Raw genomic sequence first — 24,769 nt, 5'->3', positions numbered from 1 at the left:
ATTGTCAGTCGCAACTACAAGTGTATTCTCTCCACCATCACATATACTATATTGCCAAAAGTATTGGGACACCCCTCCAAACCATTGGATTCAGGTGTTCCAATCACCTCCATGGCCACAGGTGTATAAAATCAAGCCCCTAGGCATGCAGACTGCTTCTACAAACATTTGTGAAAGAATGGGTCGCTCTCAGGAGCTCAGTGAATACAAGCGTGGTACCGTGATAGGTTGCCACCTGTGCAATAAAGCCATTCGTGACATTTCCTGGCTACAAATCTTCCACAGTCAACTGTTAGTGGTATTATAACAAAGTGGAAGCAACTGGGAACAACAGCGACTCAGCCACAAAGTGGTAGGCCACGTAAAATGACAGAGCGGGGTCAGCACATGCTGAGGCACACAGTGCGCAGAAGTCGCCAACTGTCTGCAGAGTCACTAGCTAAAGACCTCCAAACTATATGCGGCCTTCAGATTAGCACAACAACAGTGCATAGAGAGCTTCGTGGAATGAGTTTCCATGGCCGAGCAGCTGCATCCAAGCCTTACATCATCAAGTGCAATGCAAAGTGTCGGATGCTGTGGTGTAAAGCACGCCGCCACCGGACTCTAGAGCAGTGGAGACGTGTTCTCTGGAGTGACTCTGTCTGGCAATCCGATAGACATGTTTGGGTTTGGTGGTTGCCAGGAGAACGATACTTGCCTGACTGCATTGTGCCAAGTGTAACATTTGGTGGAGGGGAGATTATGGTGTGGGGTTGTTTTTCAGGGGTTGGGCTTGGCCCTTTAGCTCCTGTGAAGGAATCTCTTAAGGAGTCAGCATACCAAGACATTTTGGACAATTTCATGCTCCAACTTTGTGGGAACAGTTTGGGGATGGCCCCTTCCTGTTCCAACATGACTGTGCACCAGTGCACAAAGCAAGGTCCATAAAGACATGGATGAGTGAGTTTGGGGTGGAGGAACTAGACTGGCCTGCGCAACCCAATAGAACACCTTTGGGATGAATTAGAGGGGAGACTGCGAGCCAGGCAGTAACTCATTGCATTTAGGCATCTAGATGTGTTGAAGACGACTTGCTGAAATTCAAACTGAGCATCAGAATGGGGAAGAAAGGGGATGTAAGTGACTTTCAATGTGACATGGTTGTTGGTGCCAGACAGGCTGGTCTGAGTATTTCAAAAACTGCTGATCTACCGGGACTTTCACGCACAACCATCTCTAGGGTTTACAGAGAATGGTCCAAAAAAGAGAAAATATCCAGTGAGCGACGGTTGTGTGGATGAAAATGCCTAGTTAATGTCAGAGGAGAATGGGCAGACTAGCTTGATGATAGAAAAGCAACAGTAACTCAAATAACCACTCATTACAACCAAGATATGCAGAATACCATCTCTGAATGCATAACGAATGTATAACCCGTCGAACCTTGAAGCAGATAGGCTACAGCAGTAGAAGACCACACCAGGTGCCACTCCTGTCAGCTAAGAACAGGAAATGGAGGCTACAATTCGCACAGGCTCACCAAAATTGGACAATAGAATATTGAAAAAATTTTGCCTGGTTTGATGAGATCTTGATTTCAGCTGTGACATTCAGATGGTAGGGTCAGAATTTGGCATAAAGAACATGAAAGGATGGATCCATCCTGCCTTGTATCAATGGTTCAGGCTGGTGGTGGTGGTGGTGTACTGGTGTGGGGGATATTTTCTTGACACACTTTTGGCCCCTGGGTAACAACTGAGTATTGTTTAAATGTCACGGCCTACCTGAGTATTGTTGCTGACCATGTCCATCCCTTTATGACTACAGCGTACCAATATTCTGATGGCTACTTCCAGCAGGATAATGCACCATGGAACAAAACTTGTCATCGCAAACTGATTTCTTGGACATAGATCCAGTACTAACAGAGAGAGGTATAGTAATATAGATCCAGTACTATCAGACAAATATAATAATATACCAGGATTCAAAAGACACACCCATCGATATACTGTATAAAGTAATATACACCCTTCAGAAGCAGAGGCTTGGAGTAACAATGTTATAGTGACACATACAATAATATACACCAGGCATTATCAGCCACATATAGTCATTTAGATTTCAGATAACACATACAGTATAGTAGCCATCTACATGGTGCAGACAGGTACTGTGCTGTATGGTGTAGACACTTAAAGAGCAAACACCTAAATAGTTCTATAGACACTTGTGACATCCTATAGAGAAGACATTAAAGCACCCTATGGAGCAGACACATACAGCAACTTACAGAGTGAACACTTACAGGTGGGTAGTACACTTTCAGCACCCTATGGAGAAGACACGCACAGCACCCTGCATGGAGAACACTATCGGGGCCCTATGGAGAAGACACACACAGCGCCCTGAATGGAGAACAGTATCAGGGCCCTATGGAGAAGATGCATAGTGTGCCCTGTACAGAAGACACATACAGCGCCATATGAAGAAGACATGTAAGATACCCTATAGAAAGGCCACCTATAGCATCCTATATCACACTATTGATCAGACCCCCTCTATCAAACTATGAATCAGATCCCTCTATTGCCCAATTGACCAAGCATCTATATCACCCTACGGATCAGACCCCTATATCACCCTATGGATCATATCCCTATATCACCCTACGGATCAGACCCCAATAATCACCCCTACGTATCAGACCCCTATATCACCCTACGGATCAGACCCCGATAATCACCCTACAGATCAGACCCCTATATCACCCTACGGATCAGACCCCGATATCACCCTACGGATCAGACCCCGATATCACCCTATATATCAGACCCCTATATCCTCCTATATCACCCTACGGATCAGACCCCTGTATCACCCTACGGATCAGACCCCGATATCACCCTACGGATCAGACACCTATATCACCCTACGGATCAGACACCTATATCACCCTATGGATCAGACCCCTATATCACCCTACGGATCAGACCCCTATATCATCCTATATCACCCTACGGATCAGACCCCTATATCATCCTATATCACCCTACGGATCAGACCCCTATATCATCCTATATCACCCTACGGATCAGACCCCTATATCATCCTATATCACCCTACGGATCAGACCGCTATATCACCCTACGGATCAGACCCCTATATCATCCTATATCACCCTACGGATCAGACCCCTATATCACCCTACGGATCAGACCCCAATTATCACCCTACGGATCAGATCCCAATATCACCCTAAGGATCACATCCCTATATCACCCTACGGATCAGACCCCAATATCACCCTACGGATCAGACCCCTTGTCTCAGTAAGAAGGAGCCCCCAGTACTGCCCCCTCTAGGTGCTCAGTGCCCCCACATTTTGCCCACCTGGTGGGGTGTCAGTCCCCTCCCATACAATGTAGATGGGGGGGGGTGCAGTAGGTGGAGCAGACCCGGGTGTGTGATCCCCCCACCATCCATCACACACTGCTCCCCCCCTCTTCTGCATGCAGCGCTCTGATATGCACCGTACATCCCCCTCCCCGGACACCCCTCTGCCAGTGCTGGCATCTCCCTCCCCGACACCCCATTACCCATCCGGTTCTCACTCTCAGGCGCCCCGGGCTGGATGTGCAGGATGAGGCTGATGATGATGAGGAGGGTGGAGGGGGCCCCCGGCTCCATGTCCCGGTGTAGCGGTCAGCGGGGAGGGGGAGGCGGCATCCCGGGGCCGCTTCTACCGCTGCTGCTACTGCTGCGGCTCCTCTCCGCTACGGAGACACCAAGCGGCCGGACCGGGAATTGCAGCTCCGCTCTCTGGGGACACCCAGTGACCGACCGTAGAACTGCAAGTCCTGTCCGCTCTGTTTCTACAATGGAGGAGGGTAGCTCCCAGCGGCCATGCGGAAGACTGCAGCAGCTCTCCGCCGTATTCTGTAAAGCGGAGTAGGAGGATAGCACCCAGTGGCCAAAGGAGGAATTGCAGTTCTCTTTAGCTCCCTGTAATCTCTGCTTTACAGCAGGAGGAGGTCGGGTGACACCCGGCGGGCAGAAGTGGAACTGTAAAGAAGAAGAGCGCTGGAAATGTGATTTATTAAAGCAAAACTTTTTTTTTTTTTTTTTTTATAGTTTTGGATAGAGTGGAGGAGGATTAGAAGAACCACTGACAGTTTTTTTTGCTGCTGGGGCCTTATTATGGAGGTTTGTCTACTCTTTTTCTTCTGTGTACTATTATTACTGACAGTAAAAGAAAATTCAAAATTTTGGGTTATATGGTGTAGTTCTCTATCATTGTTGACAGTGTGAGGAATTGTGCCCCAAAAGCCCGTTAAACTTTGTATTGTATGATGGGAGTAGTGTATAGGGGGTGTAGTGTATGATGGGAGTAGTGTATAGGGGGTGTAGTGTATGATGGTAGTAGTGTATAGGGGGTGTAATGTATGATGGTAGTAGTGTATAGGGGGTGTAGTGTATGATGGGAGTAGTGTATAGGGGGTGTAGTGTATGATGGGAGTAGTGTATAGGGGGTGTAGTGTATGATGGGAGTAGTGTATAGGGGGTGTAGTGTATGATGGGAGTAGTGTATGATGGGAGTAGTGTATGATGGGAGTAGTGTGTATGGATGTAGCGTATGATGGGAGTAGTGTATAGGGGATGTAGTGTATGATGGGAGTAGTGTATAGGGGATGTAGTGTATGATGGGAGTAGTGTATAGGGGGTGTAGTGTATGATGGGAGTAGTGTATAGGGGATGTAGTGTATGATGGGAGTAGTGTGTACGGGGTGTAGTGTATGATGGGAGTAGTGTGTACGGGGTGTAGTGTATGATGGGAGTAGTGTGCATGGGGTGTAGTGTATGATGGGAGTAGTGTGTATGGGGTGTAGTGTATGATGGGAGTAGTGTGTATGGGGTGCAGTGTATGATGGGAGTAGTGTATGATGGGAGTAGTGTGTATGGATGTAGCGTATGATGGGAGTAGTGTATAGGGGATTTAGTGTATGATGGGAGTAGAGTGTATGGGGTGTAGTGTATTATGGGAGTAGTGTGTATGGGGTGTAGTGTATTATGGGAGTAGTGTGTATGGGGTGTAGTGTATGATGGGAGTAGTGTGTATGGATGTAGTATATGATGGGAGTAGTGTATAGGGGATGTAGTGTATGATGGGAGTAGTGTGTATGGGGTGTAGTGTATGATGGGAGTAGTGTGTATGGGGTGTAGTGTATGATGGGAGTAGTGTGTATGGATATAGTATATGATGGGAGTAGTGTATAGGGGATGTAGTGTATGATGGGAGTAGTGTGTATGGATGTAGTGTATGATGGGCGTAGTGTGCATGGGGTGTAGTTTATGATAGGAGTAGTGTGCATGGGGTGTAGTTTATGATGGGAGTAGTGTGTAGACATGTAGAGTATTATTGGAGTAGTGTATGATGGGAGTAGTGTATAGTGGTGTAGTTTATTTATGGGAGTAGTGTGTAGGGGTGTAGTGTATGATGGGTGTAGTGTGTATGGGGTGTAGTGTATTATTGGAGTAGTGTGTATGGGGTGTACTGTATGATGGGAGTAGTGTAATATTGGAGTAGTGTGTATGGGGTGTAGTGTATGATGGGAGTCGTGTATAGGGGATGTAGTGTATGATGGGATTAGTGTGCATGGGGTGTAGTTTATGATGGGAGTAGTGTGTAGAAATGTAGAGTATTATTGGAGTAGTGTATGATGAGAGTAGTGTGTATGGGGTGTAGTGTATGATGGGAATAGTTTATAGGAGGTGTATTGTATGATGGGAGTAGTGTGTATGGATGTAGTGTATGATGGGAGTAGTGTGTATGGATGTAGTGTATAGGGGTGTGAATGGGAGTAGTGTATAGGGGTCTAGTGTATGATGGGAGTCGTGTATAGGGGATGTAGTGTATGATGGGAGTAGTGTGTACAGGGTGTAGTGTATGATGGGTGTAGTGTATAGGGGTGTAGTGTATGATGGGAGTTGAGTATAGGGGGTGTAGTGTATGATGGGAGTAGTGTATAGGGGGGTGTAGTGTATGATGGGAGTAGTGTATAGGGGATGTAGTGTATGATGGGAGTAGTGTGTACGGGGTGTAGTGTATGATGGGTGTAGTGTGTACGGGGTGTAGCGTATAATGGGAGTAGTGTGTATGGGGTGTATTTTATGATGGGAGTAGTGTGCAGAAATGTAGAGTATTATTGGAGTAGTGTATGATGGGAGTAGTGTATAGGGGTGTAGTTTATTTATGGGAGTAGTGTGTAGGGGTGTAGTGTATGATGAGAGTAGTGTGTATGGGGTGTAGTGTATGATGGGAGTAGTGTGTAGGGGTGTAGTGTAATATTGGAGTAGTGTGTATGGGGTGTAGTGTAGGATGGGAGTCGTGTATAGGGGATGTAGTGTATGAAGGGAGTAGTGTGCATGGGGTGTAGTGTATGATGGGAGTCGTGTATAGGGGATGTAGTGTATGATGGGATTAGTGTGCATGGGGTGTAGTTTATGATGGGAGCAGTGTGTAGAAATGTAGAGTATTATTGGAGTAGTGTATGATGGGAGTAGTGTGTAGAAGTGTAGTGTATTATTGGAGTACTGTTTACGGGGTGTAGTGTATGATGGGAGTAGTGTGTATGGGGTGTAGTTTATGATAAGAGTAGTGTGTAGGGGTGTAGTGTATGATGGGAGTAGTGTGTAGAGATGTAGTGTATTATTGGAGTAGTGTATAGGGGGTGTAGTGTATGATGGGAGTAGTGTGTACGGGGTGTAGTGTATGATGGGAGTAGTGTGTACGGGGTGTAGTGTATGATGGGAGTAGTGTGTACAGTGTGTAGTTTATGATGGGAGTAATGTGTACGGGGTGTAGTGTATGATGGGAGTAGTATGTACAGGGTGTAGTTTATGATGGGAGTAGTGTATAGGGGATGTAGTGTATGATGGGAGAAGTGTGTACAGGGTGTAGTTTATGATGGGAGTAGTGTATAGGGGGTGTAGTGTATGATGGGAGTTGTGTATAGGGGATGTAGTGTATGATGGGAGTAGTGTGTAGTGTATAGGGGGTGTAGTTTATGTAAAGAGTAGTGTATAGGGGTGTAGTGTATGATGGGAGTAGTGTGTACAGGGTGTAGTTTATGATGGGAGTAGTGTGTATGGGGTGTAGTTTATGATGGGAGTAGTGTGTAGGGGTGTAGTTTATGATGGGAGTAGTGTGTATGGGGTGTAGTTTATGATGGGAGTAGTGTGTAGGGGTGTAGTGTAATATTGGAGTAGTGTGTATGGGGTGCAGTGTATGATGGGAGTAGTGTGTATGGGGTGTAGTGTATGACAGGAGTAGTGTGTATGGAGTGTAGTGTATAATGGGAGTAGTGTGTACAGGGTTTAATTTATGATGGGAGTAGTGTGTAGGGTTGTAGTGTATTACTGGAATAGTGTATAGGGGGTATAGTGTATGATGGGAGTAGTGTATAGGGGGTGTAGTGTATGATGGGAGTAGGGTGTATGGTGTTTAGTTTATGATGGGAGTAGTGTGTATGGGGTGTAGTGTATTATTGGAGTAGTGTATAGGGGGTGTAGTATATGATGGGAGTAGTGTATAGGGGGTGTAGTGTATGATGGGAGTAGTGTGTATGGGGTGTAGAGTATGATGGGAGTAGTGTGTACGGTGTGTAGTTTATGATGGGAGTAGTGTGTAGGGGTGTAGTGTATTACTGGAATAGGGTATAGGGGGTGTAGTGTATGATGGGAGTAGTGTGTACGGGGTGTGTTGTATGATGGGAGTAGTGTATAGGGGGTGTAGTGTATGATGAGAGTAGTGTGTAGAAGTGTAGAGTATTATTGGCGTAGGTTATAGGGGGTGTAGTGTATGATGGGAGTAGGGTGTATGGTGTTTAGTTTATGATGGGAGTAGTGTGTAGGGGTGTAGTTTATTATTGGAGTAGTGTATAGGGGGTGCAGTGTATGATGGGAGTAGTGTATAGGGGGTGTAGTGTATGATGTGAATAGTGTGTACAGGGTGTAGTGTATGATGGGAGTAGTGTGTAGGGGTGTAGTGTATTATTGGAGTAGTGTGTATGGATGTAGTGTATGATGGGAGTAATGTATAGGGGGTGTAGTGCATGATGGGAGTAGTGTGTATGGGGTGTAGTTTATGATGGGAGTAGTGTGTATGGGGTGTAGTGTATGATGGGAGTAGTGTGTAGGGGTTGGTGTATGATGGGAGTAGAGTATAGGGGGTGTAGTGTATGATGTGAGTAGTGTGTATTGGGTGTAGTGAATGCTGGGAGTAGTGTGTAGGGGTGTAGTGTATTATTGGAGTAGTGTATAGGGGGAGTAGTGTATTATGGGAAAAGTGTGTACGGGTGTAGTGTATGATGGGAGCAGTGTGTAGGGGTGTAGTGTATTATTAGAGTAGTATATAGGGGGTGTAGTGTATGATGGGAGTAGTGTGTAGGGGGTGTAGTGTATGATGACAGTAGTGTGTACGGTGTAGGGGCGGACTGACCATTTGGCACCGCCCGAGGGCCCGGGGTCAGTAGGGGGCCCCATGAGATGCCCCTGGTACCTTTTTCATAGTCTTTTTTGAGTTTGGGCAAGGACACAGGGGCCCCATGATCCCATATACTGTACATACTGTATGGGGGATATAGTGTATAGGGTACATACTGTATGGAGGATGTAGTGTATAGGGTACATACTGTATGGGGGATGTAATGTATAGGGTACATACTGTATGGTGGGTGTAATGTATAGGGTACATACTGTATGGAGGATGTAGTGTATAGGGTACATACTGTATGGAGGATGTAGTGTATAGGGTACATACTGTATGGAGGATGTAATGTATAGGGTACATACTGTATGGTGGGTGTAATGTATAGGGTACATACTGTATGGGGGATGTAGTGTATAGGGTACATACTGTATGGTGGGTGTAATGTATAGGGTACATACTGTATGGGGGATGTAATGTATAGGGTACATACTGTATGGGGGATGTAGTGTATAGGGTACATACTGTATGGGGGATGTAATGTATAGGGTACATACTGTATGGTGGGTGTAATGAATAGCGTTCATACTGTATGGGGGATGTAATGTATAGGGTACATACTGTATGGGGGATGTAATGTATAGGGTACATACTGTTTGGAGGGTCTAGTGTAAGGGGATGTAGTGAATAGGGTACCTACTGTTTGGAGGGTGTAGTGTAGGGGGGTAGTAGTGTATATACAGTTAGGTCCATATATATTTAGACACAGACACAATTTTAGTTTTATTCAGGAAGTTACCAAAATATATTCAAGCTATAGTTATATAATGGATATGGGATGAAGGTGCACACTCTCAGGTTTAATATGAGGGTATGTACATCCAAATTGGAGGAAGGGTTTAGGGATTACAGTTCTTAAGAGTAGCCATCCCCCTTTTTCAAGGAACCAAAAGTAATTGGACAATTGAATATAATCATGAGTAAAATGTTCATTTTTAATATTTTGTTGAGAATCCTTTACTGGCAATGACTACCTGAAGTCTGGAACCCATGGACATTACCAAAGACTGGGTTTCCTCCTTTCTGATGCTTTGCCAGTCTCTAACTGCAGCTGTCTTCAGTTGTCCTTTGTTTGTGGGTTTTTCTGCCTTTAGTTTTGCCTTCAGCATGTGAAATGCATGCTCAACTGGGTTGAGATCAGGTGATTGATTCGGCCATTGCAGAATATTTCACTTTTTTTCCTTCAAAAGCTCCTGGGTTGCTTTTGCAGTATGTTTTGGATCATTGTCCATCTGTACTGTGAAATGCCGTCCCATCAAAGTTGCTGCATTTGGCTGAATCTGGGCTGACAGTATACAGTATCTGTAAACACTGCAGAATTCATTCGGGTTCTTTTGTCTTCTGTCACATCATCAATAAACACCAATGACCCAGTGCTACTGGAAGCCATGTATGCCCATACCATTACACTGCCTCCACCATGTTTTACAGATGACGTTATGCGCTTTGGATCATGAGCTGTTCCAAGCCTTCTCCACACTCTTTTCTTCCCGTCATTCTGGTACAGATTAATCTTAGTTTCATCCGTCTAAAGAATGCTTTTCCAGAACTGGTCTGGCTTTTTTTGACAAAGTCTAATCTGGCTTTTCTATTCTTCAGGTTTATGAATGGTTTGCACCTTGTGGTGACCCCTCTGTATTTGCTCTCGTGAAGTCTCCTGTTGATTGTAGACTTTGACAATGAAACACCCACCTCCTGGAGAGTGTCCTTCACTTGTCTGGATGTTATGAATGGGTTTTTCTTTACCATAGAGCGGATCCTGCGATCATCCACCACTGTTGTCTTCCATGGAAGTCCATGCCTTTTTATGTTGCTGAGCTCACCAGTGCATTCTTCTTCCCTCAGAATATACCAAACTGTTGATTTGGCCACTCCTAATGTTGTTGCTATCTCTCTGATGGATTTGTTTCGTTTTTGAAGCCTGCTTCATTTGCATGGACAGCATGATGTAGGTTCACAGCAATAGATTCCAAATGCAAACACCACACTTAGAATCAACTCCAGACCTTTTACCTGCATAACTGATGAGGAAATAATGGAGTAGCCCAGACCTGGCCATGAAACAGCTTTTGATTCAATTGTCCAATTACTTTTGGTCCCTTGAAAAAGGGGGGATAGCTACTCTTAAGAGCTGTAATTCCTAAAATCTTCCTCCAATTTGGATGTACATACCCTTAAATTAAACTTGAGAGTGTGTACTTTCAGCCCATATCCATTATATAACTATAACTTGAATATGTTTTGGTGAATATGTGAAAAATCTAAAATTGTGCCTGTGTCCAAATATATATGGACCTAACTGTATATTGTGTTGTGTAGAAGGGGGGTGTAGTGTAAAGGGGTTTTGTGTAGGAGACATACTTTTATGAGGTGTGTATTGTATTGAAGATCTAGTGTATGAGTTGATCTGCTGGATTTAATATGGGGGAATTCTGATATGAAGTGGGGGGTTTCTTGGATGGAAATGGGGGAGGGTAGACAGGAAGTAGGCATTAAAATGGAATCTATAGGATTGCAGTTTCTAAAAGAGTTGTCTTCCTCCCGCTGCCATACAGCCATTGATTACAGCAGGGGTGAGGAAGGGGAATATAAATATTTATGAGAAAAAATCTTTTCTCTTGATGGACTTGTGAGTTCTGTTTTGGCTGGAGTTGTTCTGTAACTATTTATGTTCTGTTATGTATTATGATCAGCTTATATATGTAATATATCATTGTGCCTGCTGTCTCCCATTGCTATGTGACTAGTAGAAGAGGTTGCCCGTTAATGTTTCATGATGCCAGTTGTATCACATTCCCCGTCCATCCGTCAGACTGTGAAATATTGATGAGACTCCTCACAGTGGAATGTGAGATGTCATCCGCACACCATACCCAGTGACACGGTGCTGCCCACTGAGCACCCACAGAGCTCAGAGCTGCTTCTACGGTAGTACAGGCCTCACACTATACAGTCATTTTCCAATCAAAAAGCAATTTTTGACCACAAAATTTCTTGTCTCTCCTTGCTATGTTGTCACACAACTTTATTGCTTTTCTGTTTATTTATATATTTTTTTTAAATAATTTAAAGTAGATGTAAATTCAATCACTAAAATCTCCTATAATTTAGCAATAGTTTAATGTCATGTTTAGTTTAATGATAGTTTAGAAGTCCTTTATAATCTTTCTAAGTCTTCAGCTTTTATTAACCACTTGCCCTCCAGAGGATTTACCATCCTGACCAAGCCATTTTTTGCAATTTGGCGCTATGTTACTTTAACTGATAATTGCGCAGTCATGCAACGCTGCACCCAAATTAAATTTACGTCTTTTTTTTCCACAAATAGAGCTTTCTTTCAGTGGTACTTGATCGCCTGTGCATTTTTATTTTTTGCGCTATTAAGGCCAAAATGTATTCTGCTACATGTCTTTGCTAAAAAATCCCAATACGTGTAAATTAATTGTTTTACGTGAAAGTTATAGCATTTACAAATGGTGGTATATATACTGGGATTTTGTTTCTTTAATTAATAATGGCGGTGATTAGCCACTTATAGCGGGACTACGTAGGGCATTCTGACACTGGGGGGAACTGACATCCCCAGTGACACCAATACATTGATTGATAGATGAGGCCATGAATAGCAGCGGTCTGTAGGGTGCCCGCGCCCCCTATCTGGAAATGCAAGATCATGTATATATACGTGATTCTGCATACACTTGCCACTTGTAGCTGTATATCTGCTATAGGGCGGTGGGAAATCGGTTAAAATTATCTGTGGTGATCCTGGCATGAAGGCCTAGTTCAATCTCTTCCTGTTACAGGGTGACAACACCCTGTCCCCATCTTCTATTTGTACTTCCATGTTGTCACCCAGGAAACTGATGGAGACTACAAGTGGGCTTTGGAGAACTCATTATGCAGGCATGGTTCTGTGTTGTCACCATCAGGAAATCTGCCCTAAGAAATGCCAAGCAGTCTTTGTCGATGTGCATGTAGGCAGGATGTGGCTGCGAACAGGCTGCAGGAGATTAGTAGTATGGATATGTACCAAAGGATGAAAACAGCATTTGTTTATAATACTTGGTAAACAAAGTGAACTGACGGTCATTCAGTTAGGGTTTACATCTAAGTAGATGGCATCACGCCTCACTGTATACAATTTTCTTAAAGGCATAACTTTCACCAAAAAATTGGTAAAGGTGAACTAACCCTTTAATTATATTTGGAGGCAAAAAGGCAAAACCTTTTTCTGTGTAGACAGAGTAGAGCTTGTTTAGAACACTTGTCAGTTTTTACTGCTGTCTGGATATACATGGGTCGAATATCCGAATGAATTTTCTTTCGAAAATCTTTCTAAGAATTTTCGTTAAAATTTCACACTGTTAGTGGGCCACAACAACGGCCGATTTTCGAGCGACCATTGAATTTGAGCGAACCTGGAACTGACTGTGCTGTTGTACCGGGTCCATTTGAATACATGGAAAACACTTTGAATGCATTTCTAATGATGAAAAAAGGCTCTGGGCAGCATCTGGACATGGAACAGTGAAAAACGCTTCTAAATGAAAATGCTTATAAATGCGGTTAACAGCATTTACAAGCATTTGAAATGCCCATAAAATCTACTGAACGCAAGTTTGGTGCATTAAAAAAAATTATTGTAAACTCAACTGCCTGTAAACGACTGTAAACGACTATGTGTACATAGGAAAACATTAGCGAGATTTCAGGGGCTGCAGAAAAAACCGTTGAACAGCTCCTGAATGTCAGTTTAGCAGCTGCAGTGTACATGAGCCCTTACTCGCAATTAGTAACATCATTGTCAGTTGGCAGTTGGGCTCCTTCAGCTGGCAGTTGGGCTCCTTATCTGATAGACCTGATAAGCAGTCCAAAGGGCAACTAAAGGATGGCACACTGCAGGCTGACAAAGCTGCTGTGCTGTGCTCATGCTAAGCTCACTAGATGTTGATGAATATTATTAATATTAACTAGAAAAGCTACAATTTCTGGGGAAATTGTGTGAAATGTTCTTGCCTCCACCAGTAGTCTACAACTGGAGTGGGCAGAGTAACTGGGTGGAGTAGCTTGAGTAACTGTTGTGTGGTTGGAGTGGCTGGAGTAACTGTGAAAAGGTCAATGGGCGGCGTGAGTTGCAAACAAATGGTCATATTGTGAAAACTATCAGGACTCTGGCTTAGCCGTGGACATTGTTAGTGGCAGCAGGGATAGGTGAACGTTTTGATGTAAGATTTGTGTAGGTGGGCTAGAAAATGAAGGAGTGATGGCAGTTTAGAAATCATGTCCTGATTTTTCAGCTCACACTCTAGCTTTTGTCAGCTCCCACTCTAGTTTTGAACATTCCGCCATTCATTCCTATGGGACCAATATTACCACAAAAACGCTGATATTTCGTGAACCATTTGGCGAAACGTTCCACAAAGTAATAGCACACCAATCGGGAACAATCCGCACGTTTCGGTATATTACTGTCTATGTAGTGTAAAAACTGTGGGAGGAGCTAGGGTGGTAAATTTGGCTATAAGAATATATATATGTGAGATAACAGTAAGTGGTCTTGCCATGCAAGAACACTTAATAATCTTAGCTCTTCCCCTAGCTATTGTTCTGCTGGCCATTCAATACCCCAAAGCGGCAGAGGCTAATTATTCTCATGCATCTTACTAGGGATGTGCACAGGTGTGTTAGGATCCTAGTCCGAACCTACCCCGGCTTTTTCACCAGAAGACTCAGGTATGTTTGGATCCTGCATGGCACCAGAGATCTGCTGATCGCTGGTGCAATGCTTTCAGTCTGCCCCCAAAAACTAGTAAATGCACCTTTTTTTTTTACCTACAAAAAAATGGCCATTTATTATTATTTTTTAAAATGTGAACCTATTCTTAAATGAATGTAAGCACATCAGAAGATCCCCTTCACATCCGAGGTTCCCTCATCACATCAGAGAACCCCCTTTATATCATCAGAGTAACCCCTTTACATCAGAATCGCCCCCAAACCCCGCTATTACTACAGAGTCACCCATCACTTCATAGCCCCTAGTCACACAGCCCCCCTATCACAGTCCCCTCTTGACATCACAGCTCCAACTTTCCAGCAGTGTGGCAAAGGGTGGGAAGTAGATGAGGTACAGGGACTCCTGTCCAGGGGCGGACTGACCATTCGAGCACTCGGGCACTGCCCGAGGGCCCGGGGTCAGTAGGGGGCCCCATGAGATGCCCTTGGTACCTTTTATAGGCTTTTTTGGGTGTGCTTTGAGTGTGGGCAAGGACAGAGGGGCCCCATGATCCCATATTGCCCGAGGGCCCCATGAGTTGTCAGTCTGCCCCTGCTCCTGTCCTCTCCTGAATGCTGGGAGCAGCCCTGCATGCCACCTGCCTTGGATCACAATCATGTGTTGCCTTGGTGGGGGGCGAGCCATGTGGTCCTAGAGTGTACCAGGTTGTTATGGTGTAGGGGGCCAGCTGCTCATACCATGACAACCTTTGAAGCTGATTCAAAGCAAACTGGATCCCCTGGGGTGCCATGGTACACTGGTTGAAAAACACAATGATGAGATTCCCCCGCAGTACTTTGTGTCTCTGCCCCTCCCACAAAGGTGAAATTTCTGTGACATAGTTTGTGTCTCTGCCCCTCCCACAATGATGCGATTCCCTCTAAGTAATTTGTATTTCTGCCCCTCCCACAATGCTGAGATTTCCCACAGTAGTTTATGTCTGTGCCCCGTTGAGATTTCTGTGCCATAGTTTGTGTCTATCTCTCTCAGAATACGAATTTCCCTGCAGCAGTTTGTCTCTGCCCCGCCCACAATGGTGAGATTTCCCCGCAGTAATTTGTGTCTCTGCCCCTCCCACAATGGTGAGATTTCCCCACAGTAATTTGTGTCTCTGCCCCTCCCACAATGGTGAGATTTCCCTGCAGTAGTTTGTGTCTCTGCCCCTCCCACAATGGTGTGACTTCTCTGCAGTAATTTGTGTCTCTGCCCCTCCCACAATGGTGAGATTTCCCCGCAGTAGTTTGTGTCTCTGCCCCTCCCACAATGGTGTGATTTCCCCGCAGTAGTTTGTGTTTCTGCCCCTCCCACAATGAGATTTCCTGCAGTAGTTTGTGTCTCTGCCCCTCCCACAATGAGATTTCCTGCAGTAGTTTGTGTCTCTGCCCCTCCCACAATGGTACGATTTCCCACAGTAGTTTGTGTCTCTGCCCCTCCCACAATGGTACGATTTCCCACAGTAGTTTGTGTCTCTGCCCCTCAAAACAATGGTGAGATTTCCCCACAGCAGTTTGTGTCTCTGCCCCTCCCACAATGGTAAGATTTCCTGCAGTAGTTTGTGTCTCTGCCCCTCCCACAATGGTGAGATTTCCCTGCAATAGTTTGCGTCTCTGCCCCTCCCACAATGGCGAGATTTCCCTGCAGTAGTTATTTCGCTGCCCCTCCCACAATGGTAAAATTTCTCCCAGTAGCTTGTATGATTACCACCTTCAGAATCTTGAGTCCCTGACATATATGAGAAGCCAGCTTGTGATTCTGGTTACCGGCAATTATCTTATATCAAGATATATCAGTTTTCGGTGGTGTTGGTAAAATCATGCCTAAAGCTGAACTCTAGGGATGATACATTTTTGCATACTATACTTTTATTTGGCCAGTTTGGCACAATTTAAGTATGCATGTGCAGTACCTGATTGGCCTCTATGGAAGTTGTAAATCCCTGTAGTAGCCTGAGCTACTATAGTGATGGTTACGGTCTTCCGGGTGGTGTGCCGCATTGCTGCCCTTCTGCATAGTAACCACAGGGGGTCGCTCCCTTGGCACAGCTGCCATTCAGAGATAACCTTGCATTTTTCTTAGTGAATGCAAAGAGCTCCCTGGTTGGACAAAATGGAGAGGGCACTGACATCACAATCTCCACCTAGTCCAATTGGAGAACGCTTTTGTGTACATTGAGAAACGTGTTTTCTGAATGGCAGTCATGCTGAACAAACAGCCTACTGTAGTTACTATGCAAAGGGGTAGCTGCTCGACACAGCACCCAGAAGACCACAGCTAGTTCAGGCTACTACAGTGATTCTCAGCTTACACAGAGGACAAACAGGTATTACATATAAATACGAACATTGTGCCAAGTTGGCCGAATGTCTGTATGCAAAATACACTATATTGCCAAAAGTATTGGGACACCCCTCCAAATCATTGGATTCAGGTGTTCTAATTACCTGCACTGCCACAGGTGTATAAAATCAAGCACCTAGGTATGCAGGCTACTTCTACAAACATTTGTAAAAGAATGGGTCGCTCTCAGGAGCTCAGTGAATTCAAGCGTGGTACTGTAATAAGTTGCCACCTGTGCAACTCAGCCACAAAGTGGTAGGCCACGTAAAACGACAGAGCAGGGTCAGCGCATGCTCAAGCACACAGTGTGCAGAAGTTCCCAACTGTCTGCAGAGTCAATAGGTAAAGACCTCCAAACTGTGTGTGGCCTTCAGATTAGCACAACAGTGTGTAGAGAGCTTCATGGAATGGATTTCCATGGCCGAGCAGCTGCATCCGAGGCTTACATCACCAAGTGCAATGCAAAACGTCGGCTGCAGTGGTGTAAAGCATGCCGCTACTTGACTCTAGAGCAGTGGAGACATCTTCTCTGGAGTGATGAATCACGCTTCTCTGTCTGGCAATTCAATGGATTTGTCTGGGTTTGGTGGTTGCCAGGGAAACAGTACTTGCCTAACTGCATTGTGCCAAGTGTAAAGTTTGGTGAAGGGGGGACTATGGTGTGGGGTTGCTTTTCAGGGGTTGGGCTTGGCCCCTTAGTTCCACTGAAAGGAACTCTTCAGGTGTCAGCATACCAAGACATTTTGGACAATTTCATACTCCCAACTTTGTGAGAACAGTTTGGGGATGGCCCCTTCCTGTTCCAACATGACTGCGCACCAGTGTACAAAGCAAGGTCCATAAAGACATGGATGAGTTTGGGGTGGAGGAACTTGACTGGCCTGCACAACCCAATAGAATACCTTGGGGATGAATTAGAGCAGAGACTGGGAGCCAGGCCTTCTTGTCCAACATTAATGCCTGACCTCACAATTGTGCTTCTGGAAGAATGGTCAAACATTCCCATAGACACACTCCTATACCTTGTGGACAGCCTTCCCAGAAGAGTTGAAGCTGTTATAGCTGCAAAGGGTGGGCCAACTTGGTATTGAACCCTACGGCTAAGACTGGGATGCCATTAAAGTTCATGAGCGTGTAAAGGCAAGTGTCCCAATATTTCTGGCAATATAGTGTATATCATTCCTGGAGTACAGTTTAAAAAAAATCCCATGGACAAAGAAAAGTTCACACAGCACTTTGCTCACAAATTACAGGTCCTTTATTCCCTTTTTGTTAACCTCATCAGCACTGAAGGGGTTATACTCATGGACATGTACGGTCATACACATAACTATGCCCCGACACTTGGGATTTTGTGTTTTTTAACCCTTCTTGACAACTCTGAGTCTTAGGAACTGCTGTGAAATCTGACACTTGTCTTTAAAAAAACAAAAGGCCTCTGCTGCAAGAGGAGAAGGTGAGAATTGCAGACCTCCATCCTGCAGCTGAGGGGCTAACACATTATTCCATTAGTCACCAATTGTTATACATATTTATAACCTTTTGCAATTGTACAAAAGTTTATTCGTGTGAGAGGGACTAGTTTTCCATCTAGAGACAGCCTGGGCAAGCCATGGAGATGGGCGGCCATGATTTGAAGGGCTACGGCGAAGTTCTTAAAGAATCCACCAAGCTGTGAGTAAAAGGGGCGAGGTTAGCATATAAATTATGGTTGATCCTCTCTGGACTTTGGCTCTTTAACTTTTCAAAAGTCAACTTGTAAGTCACTTTTCAGAATCTCTGGCCTGATCCTCCATGAACCCTGGAGTCAATTTTGGTGCATTTTTTAAGACAATCCAAAAACAATCAAGGCACAGAAAGGCTTTGAAAGAACAGACATGGGGCACAAGTGTAACTGACCCACTATTCTTGCCTCCTCCCACTTCACTGATCTTTCATTGAAGTATTTGCCCATTAAAGAGATTCTCAAGGTAAAGAGTTAAACTCATTTTACTCACAGACTAAGGGGGGCAGGAGCACTGTTCAGTGATAAGCAGCTCTTTAGCTTTCCTGTGTGACACTGAAGCCCTTATCTTAAATTAGTTTAGGAGGAATAGCCATGCTGAACTGGGGTGGTGGTTAGGAGAGGTGTCACCTATTCAGCTTTTTAGGTAGAGATAGCACATTCTCAAAATTTCTTTACAGCTGATTTCAGATACTTACTCAGATGTTATACAGTCCTCAAGTCATTAACTTTCTACTTAGGACCATGCAACAGTTTTGCCCTTATCTGGGATAAACCAATAGGAGTTAGAATGGTGTTCAGAGGGATGTACATTACTCAACTCAGTGAGTATGGATAGTACCTCATCCACATCTAATGCCTCTCTTTACAGCTGATTTCAGATACTTATTCTGATGTTATACAGTCCTCCATTCATTAACTTTCTACTTAGGACCATGTGAGATTTTCGCCCTTATCTGGGATAAACCAATAAGGAGTTAGAATGGTGTTCAGAGGGATGTACATTACTCAACTCGGTGAGTATGAATAGTACCTCATCCACATCTAATGCCTCTCTTTACAGCTGATTTCTGATGCGGACTCAAGTTACACAGCCTTCAGCTCAACAATCTCCCTCTAAGCGCTTTAATGGAGAGCTTTAAGTCAATGCTAAAGCTCTGTCCACACGATGAAAATATCGGATGAATGATAGTCCGTTTTTTTGCATGCTAATCTCATATTGAAAGTTCAGAGGTTGCTAAAGTTACAAAAATTCTTGTACAACAGAATAAAAATTTGGAAGTGATGTAATGTATTGTATTTGTATTGTATTTTCAGACAAAAACTGTACTGATTAAACAAAAATCATACGATATGATGTGATCGTACAAGAAACATTTCCACGCTAGTCCTCTTGAATAATTTCGGACGAAGGCTGTGTACTAACGATCAGATTATCGTACAATCACTACAAAAGCGGTATTTTTCGTACAAATTTCTCATCGTGTGTACTAGGCTTAAAGCAGGACAGTGTTAGAAGATGTACCCTTTAGTAATTTCTCTAAGTAGGGCTGACATGTCCTTAGTAATTTCTCTAAGTAGGGATGACATGTCCTTAACAACCAATCAACTCTTTATAGCCGATTTCAGAAATGGGCACAGCCTTTCACTAATTTACCTAGCAAGCTGAAGGTTGTGTGATATTTGAGCCCTTATCTGAGAAGAGCCAAAGCTAATGCAGGGTGGTGTCATCAGGAGAGGTACCTCCTAGTCAGCTCTGGAGAGCACCTCCTGAAATCTCATTACAGCGGATTTCAGATAATGACTCAGACATTACATAGCCTTTAGCTCACCCTCAGACACTAATCAGCTAAAGGCTATAGGTCACAGAACAGCTCCCTTATCTGTAGGAAAGGGGAAAGAGTTGAACATCAGATCCACCTGGTTTGAAGGTTACCAGGTCTTCTCGACAACCAACAAGGAGCGTTATTAGAGATACATTGGGAAGCAGACATTTTCAGCAGTTTGTAAGGCACTGGGAGCGAAGGACAAAGGTTGGAATGGCGGGAACACACACATACACACACGTGTCAAGACATCATCTAGTTACATGCCAGTATCTTAGTAATCTTAGACCACAGTTGTGTTAGTGTTTTGGGCTTCTTGTTGGGAAAATAACAAAAAATTCAAGACTTCTATCTCTGTTGTGCAATTCCAAAATAAGAGTAAAACAAAAAATAGAGAGAGATCTATCAGATAGGTGTATAAAAACAGAGCACATCTGTCTGTGCTACACTGTAGCGCAGGAGGAGCTGTCCTTTTCTAAAAACACATTAAAGTGACTTGGGATAAAACAAAAAACACACGAAAATGTAGCAGCTGTGTCTGTTTCAGTCCTTCCAAAAACATCTGAGCATTTTTCCATCTTCTTACATATGCCGAGTGGCCTGTAGTCTCTCTGCCGCTCCACGGTCATTCCTACTCACGCCCCTTCACGACATCCTGGAAACCCTCTATGCAAATGAAAACACTGCCTGTTTTGTCGATTTTTTTTTCAACTTTTTTTTTCTTTTTTTTCTTTTTTGGTATCTTAAAACCCTGGAGAGTTTGTTATCCTTCTATACACTTGTAAAATCATTTGTTAAAAATTACAACCCTCTAAAACTTAAAATTATTACAATTAGTGCGGCAAGAGGGGAAAAAAAACAGAACAAAACAAAAAAATAAAACAGAGTCAAAACCTAAAGCGGTGCAAATAAGTTGTTATCAGAGGTATCCGCAGTGCCCTCTCCCAATTCTTGAGGAGAGCACGAAAGGAAGAAGATGAAGAAGGAAGTGGGACCTCCCTGTGGCGCAGAAAAAACACACACGGCTCCATATTTTTTTCTCGCAAATATCAAAGTAAAAGAAGAAATTAAAAACTAAAATTACAGTATTGTCATCACCCCCCTAAATTCTATAGACTCTGTATAATCTCCTATATTTGCGCTACATCACCAGATCCTGGCGTGTTTTAAGTCAGTCGGATTAATAAATACAGCATTTTTATAACCCAGTGGGTGACTTCTCCAGCATAGTCTTCACCCCCTTCTAGAACAGTTCTAAGATCCAGTGAAGAGAGGAGACCACAACGGTTTAAGGGGTGAGGTCTCGATCTCCTAAAAAGACAGTTGTGCAGAAACAGTTTTGGGCTCAAAGAAGTCTACAGTTCTAGGTCTCTGCGTGCATGGGTTCACCTATCCCTCCAGAACCCGACGTAGGTGGTGTTATTCCAAAAAAAAAGAAAAAATAAGTTCTGAAAATTGTCAATTTCTACTTTCACAAACTTTCAGATTAAAAAGTTCTGGAAGTTCACCTGTCCCCCTCCGTTGAGCCGCTCTCCCTCTGTTGATCCTCCCGTACAAGAACTTAGATGTAGGGGTACTGATTGACTTTGGGTGGACTCAGAGGGTAGCCAGTGTATACAGTGGAAGTGGGGGAAGCTGGGATATAAGTTTGATGGGTGAATTGTGCCTGATACTGGCTAGGATGGAGGCTGGGAGACGGAAGCAGTCGTGGCGCCATGTTGACCGGAACAATGCTGGCAGGATAAGCAGCGTGACGCGCAGAACCTTGAGATGCCACCAGGTGGGCGACAGTGCCTGTGGAACCAAGAGCAGCAGGAGCGGTGTAGGTGTACAGGTGAGGTTGGCTGGGAAGGTGGGCAGTGGCTGCCAGGTGAGGGTGTACCGCCCCATGGCTGGGGCTGTTGTGTGGGAAAGAATATGGTGCCTGGGCAAGCGTGGGTGCTATGTAGGCCTGCTGTCTCCGATGACTGGCAGAACGCTCGGTGTTCATGTGCTGAGATACCTGCAATGACAGGGTAACAAAATTTTTACTAAGTCCTTGTCTATAAAAATGAGCATTCATATACTGGTCTCTGTGCTTCTGCATGGTTTATACGCATGGTCTCTGTGCTTCTGCAAAGTTTTCAGGTGTCACCAAACTACCAGCTAGCCATACTGAATTCAAGGTGTTTTGTCACCTTATAAATCTGCTGGCTCGCCTTACACAAGTTGTGAGAGACCACATGACCTCATTTTACTGGCAGTTTTCCCTGCATTGGCTCTGAATGGTCACATAACCACATCATAACACTAGTTTGCATTGCACTGGATTTGACTGGTCACATGCCTTCGTTTCACTGCCAGTGTTCTCTACATTGGTTCTAAATGATCACATCACAACAATAAACTTGCTTTACATTGTCTGTTAAAGGTCACGTGAGCTCATCATACTGCCAGGTTTCGCTACAGTACACTCTTGACATTTATGATACTGAAGGGCAGAGTATTGCAACAAGTAACCAAGAAGATACATTTAAATATAATGATCTACTAGAAGCAATTCCGAGCAACCTTCTGGCACGGCCCACTTTAAATATTAAGTCATGGCAAGGTAACATAATTATATTTGTGAAGCTCTGTATTGTACATCCCTAGGCACAAGCCTTATGAGCCTTCTGCAAATGGCAGGTCACTATTGTATGATTGGTCACTGGTCCAGTTACCTGGCTGAGATTGAGCGGCTGCTGCTGGAACGAGTGTCCGGTGGTCCTGGACTGGCGGTAGGAAGCTGTGGAGACGAAGCTGCTGGAGGAATGTGTGCTGGAAGCCACAGTAGAGGAGGAGGTGGAGGATTTGGGTTTATATGAATGGTGGCTGGTTGTATCTACATTAGTATTGGAAGAAAAAAAAAATTGAACATCAACTTCTTACAGTGAGACACAAAACTAATGAGCCCAAAATTCAGAGCTGTTTGTGTGATGGAGCCCCATAGCAAAACCATTTGACCCTCCTGTCTCTCTAGTCCTCATTTGAAAGGAGTTTTCTGTAATGTAACATCCCTTTTACATGGGCATTCCAAACAGGTGTGTCGGAACGTTTTTCAAGCCTGATCGGAAGCTTTACGCAACTCCATGCGCAGGCTGATGTAAACGGACCTGTGTTCATTTACACCCACCTACCTCCAAATTTTTCAGGACCTAAATATAACAGATTGGAGGTAGCCTGATGTAAATGGCATAAGTTAACATCCATCTGCCCATAGAGCCATCATGGGTCCGCTCTACTGTCAAAATGTGGACACACAGAATGGGCACAGATGTCAAAACACTGCCATCCGTCTCACTCAGATCCAATCCAGCAGGGAATCATCTAATGAATCCCATGCTTAAAGGAGAAGACCGGCTCTGTGTGAAAGGGCTATTACTGAAATGGTAGATTAAAGTGGACCTATCATCAGAAAGATATTTTCATGCTAGGTCATTTGTAAGTGTAACACTTACAGGTATTTATACCCTCCCACAGAGATCACAGTAGTCCTCCTGACAATGCCTTCATTTGCTTTTCTCTCCAGAAGGACAGTGTCATCCTTGTTTATGAATCATCCATGGTCACCATTTACTTCCTTGACTGAGATTCTGCTTCAGAAATGACACAATCACATCAACCCTGGTGCCTGTGCAGTTTTTCCCTGTGTTCACAAATGTCTGATACAGATCAGCCTCTCACCTTATCTGTTACAAAGTTAGAATGATCCAGTCTGAGCACTGGGGTGAGAGGAGACTGAGGAAATGCTTCCTCCTCTCTGCAGCAGACTGATGACAACATCTCAGCTTAGACAATGTCCCTAACTGGAGTTTGAGGATTACTTTTTTAATCATACAATTGTGGAGCTTTTCTGAAAACGATACTGTCACCCGAGGCGCATTCACCACAAGGCAAGGGTGGTGATGCGGGGTGATGTGATATTGATTGGGTGGGGGGGGGCATTTTTGTGTTGCCTTAGGCAGTACAAAACCTAAATACACCACTGACTGTCACTGTGTATTTTGACATATCAGAAATGTATTAATGCAGACTTACAAATTTACTGAGAGATCCACTTTAAAAAGACAGAGCGAGGAGACTGTGGTTATTGAGCACTGTGGATATGGACATAATACTGTACATGCCAAACAGACTCAGATGCTTAGCATGTCAGAGAGTCAATGACACCCAACGTCTCCACAACCATGACCAGTCATAACACCCCAAGCACATACGGCTAGCCTCTCCCTAATGTCATTCCTCTTGTCAGCTATGTTTTTGCAGAAAAAAACTTTGACACATATACAGTTGTGACCAAAATTATTCAACCCCCAATGCTGTAAAGGGGTTTAGGGACTATAGTGTACATTTGGAATTGTATTCAGAATCAAATCCTACAAGGACGTTGTAACTACCCAAATGCAACTAAAATGACATCAATTGTTTATGTAATACAGTAGTAAATGGTTCTTATGTGGTTTCTTCATTGCCACAATTATTCAACCCCTTAAAGACTACCACTCTGAAGAACAGAGGTTCATACAGGTGCTTTCCATCAGGTATTGAAAACACCTGTGGATGTCACCGAGCAGCAATCAAGCATAATAAGCACCAATTAGGCAGCTTTAAAATGACTGTGATACTCAGCTCCTTCTAGACATTTACTGGTGTGGTTACAAACATGGTGAAGGCAAGAGAATGGTCCAGGAAGACAAGAGAAGAGGTGATTTCTCTTCACAGGAAGGGCAATGGCTATAAGAAGATTGCAAAGATGTTAAACATACCAAGAG

The 24,769-nt window shown here is 44.1% G+C and overlaps 2 protein-coding genes across 4 annotated transcripts in view; both read right to left on the bottom strand.

The window, feature by feature from the left end:
* The window catches only part of KIAA1549 (KIAA1549 ortholog), a 137,862-nt gene extending 134,056 nt beyond the window's left edge, over nucleotides 1-3,806 (bottom strand). The window contains exon 1 of one of the 2 annotated variants that reach the window (XM_089688724.1): nucleotides 3,597-3,806. In XM_089688724.1, coding sequence (XP_089544850.1) covers nucleotides 3,597-3,672 — 76 coding nt within the window. In that variant the 5' untranslated portion in view covers nucleotides 3,673-3,806. The remainder of the gene's footprint in view (nucleotides 1-3,596) is intronic. The other variant, XM_089688723.1, reaches the window with a different exon arrangement.
* Nucleotides 3,807-17,881: 14,075 nt separating this feature from the next.
* Nucleotides 17,882-24,769, bottom strand: part of HIPK2 (homeodomain interacting protein kinase 2) — a 106,601-nt gene continuing 99,713 nt past the window's right edge. For both annotated transcript variants that reach the window (XM_089688722.1, XM_089688721.1), the window contains exons 14-15: nucleotides 22,679-22,839; nucleotides 17,882-21,978 (exon numbers count right to left, since the gene is read on the bottom strand). In XM_089688722.1, the coding sequence (XP_089544848.1) occupies nucleotides 21,538-21,978; nucleotides 22,679-22,839 (602 nt within the window). In that variant the 3' untranslated portion in view covers nucleotides 17,882-21,537. The remainder of the gene's footprint in view (nucleotides 21,979-22,678; nucleotides 22,840-24,769) is intronic.

The sequence above is a fragment of the Staurois parvus genome, unplaced genomic scaffold (assembly GCF_062004578.1).
Source record: "Staurois parvus isolate SC_StPar_1 unplaced genomic scaffold, SC_StPar_1.0 ptg000452l, whole genome shotgun sequence".
Lineage (NCBI taxonomy): Eukaryota > Metazoa > Chordata > Amphibia > Anura > Ranidae > Staurois > Staurois parvus.
The sequence above is the reverse complement of the archived record's forward strand: the minus strand, read 5'-3'. Positions and strand labels throughout refer to the sequence as shown.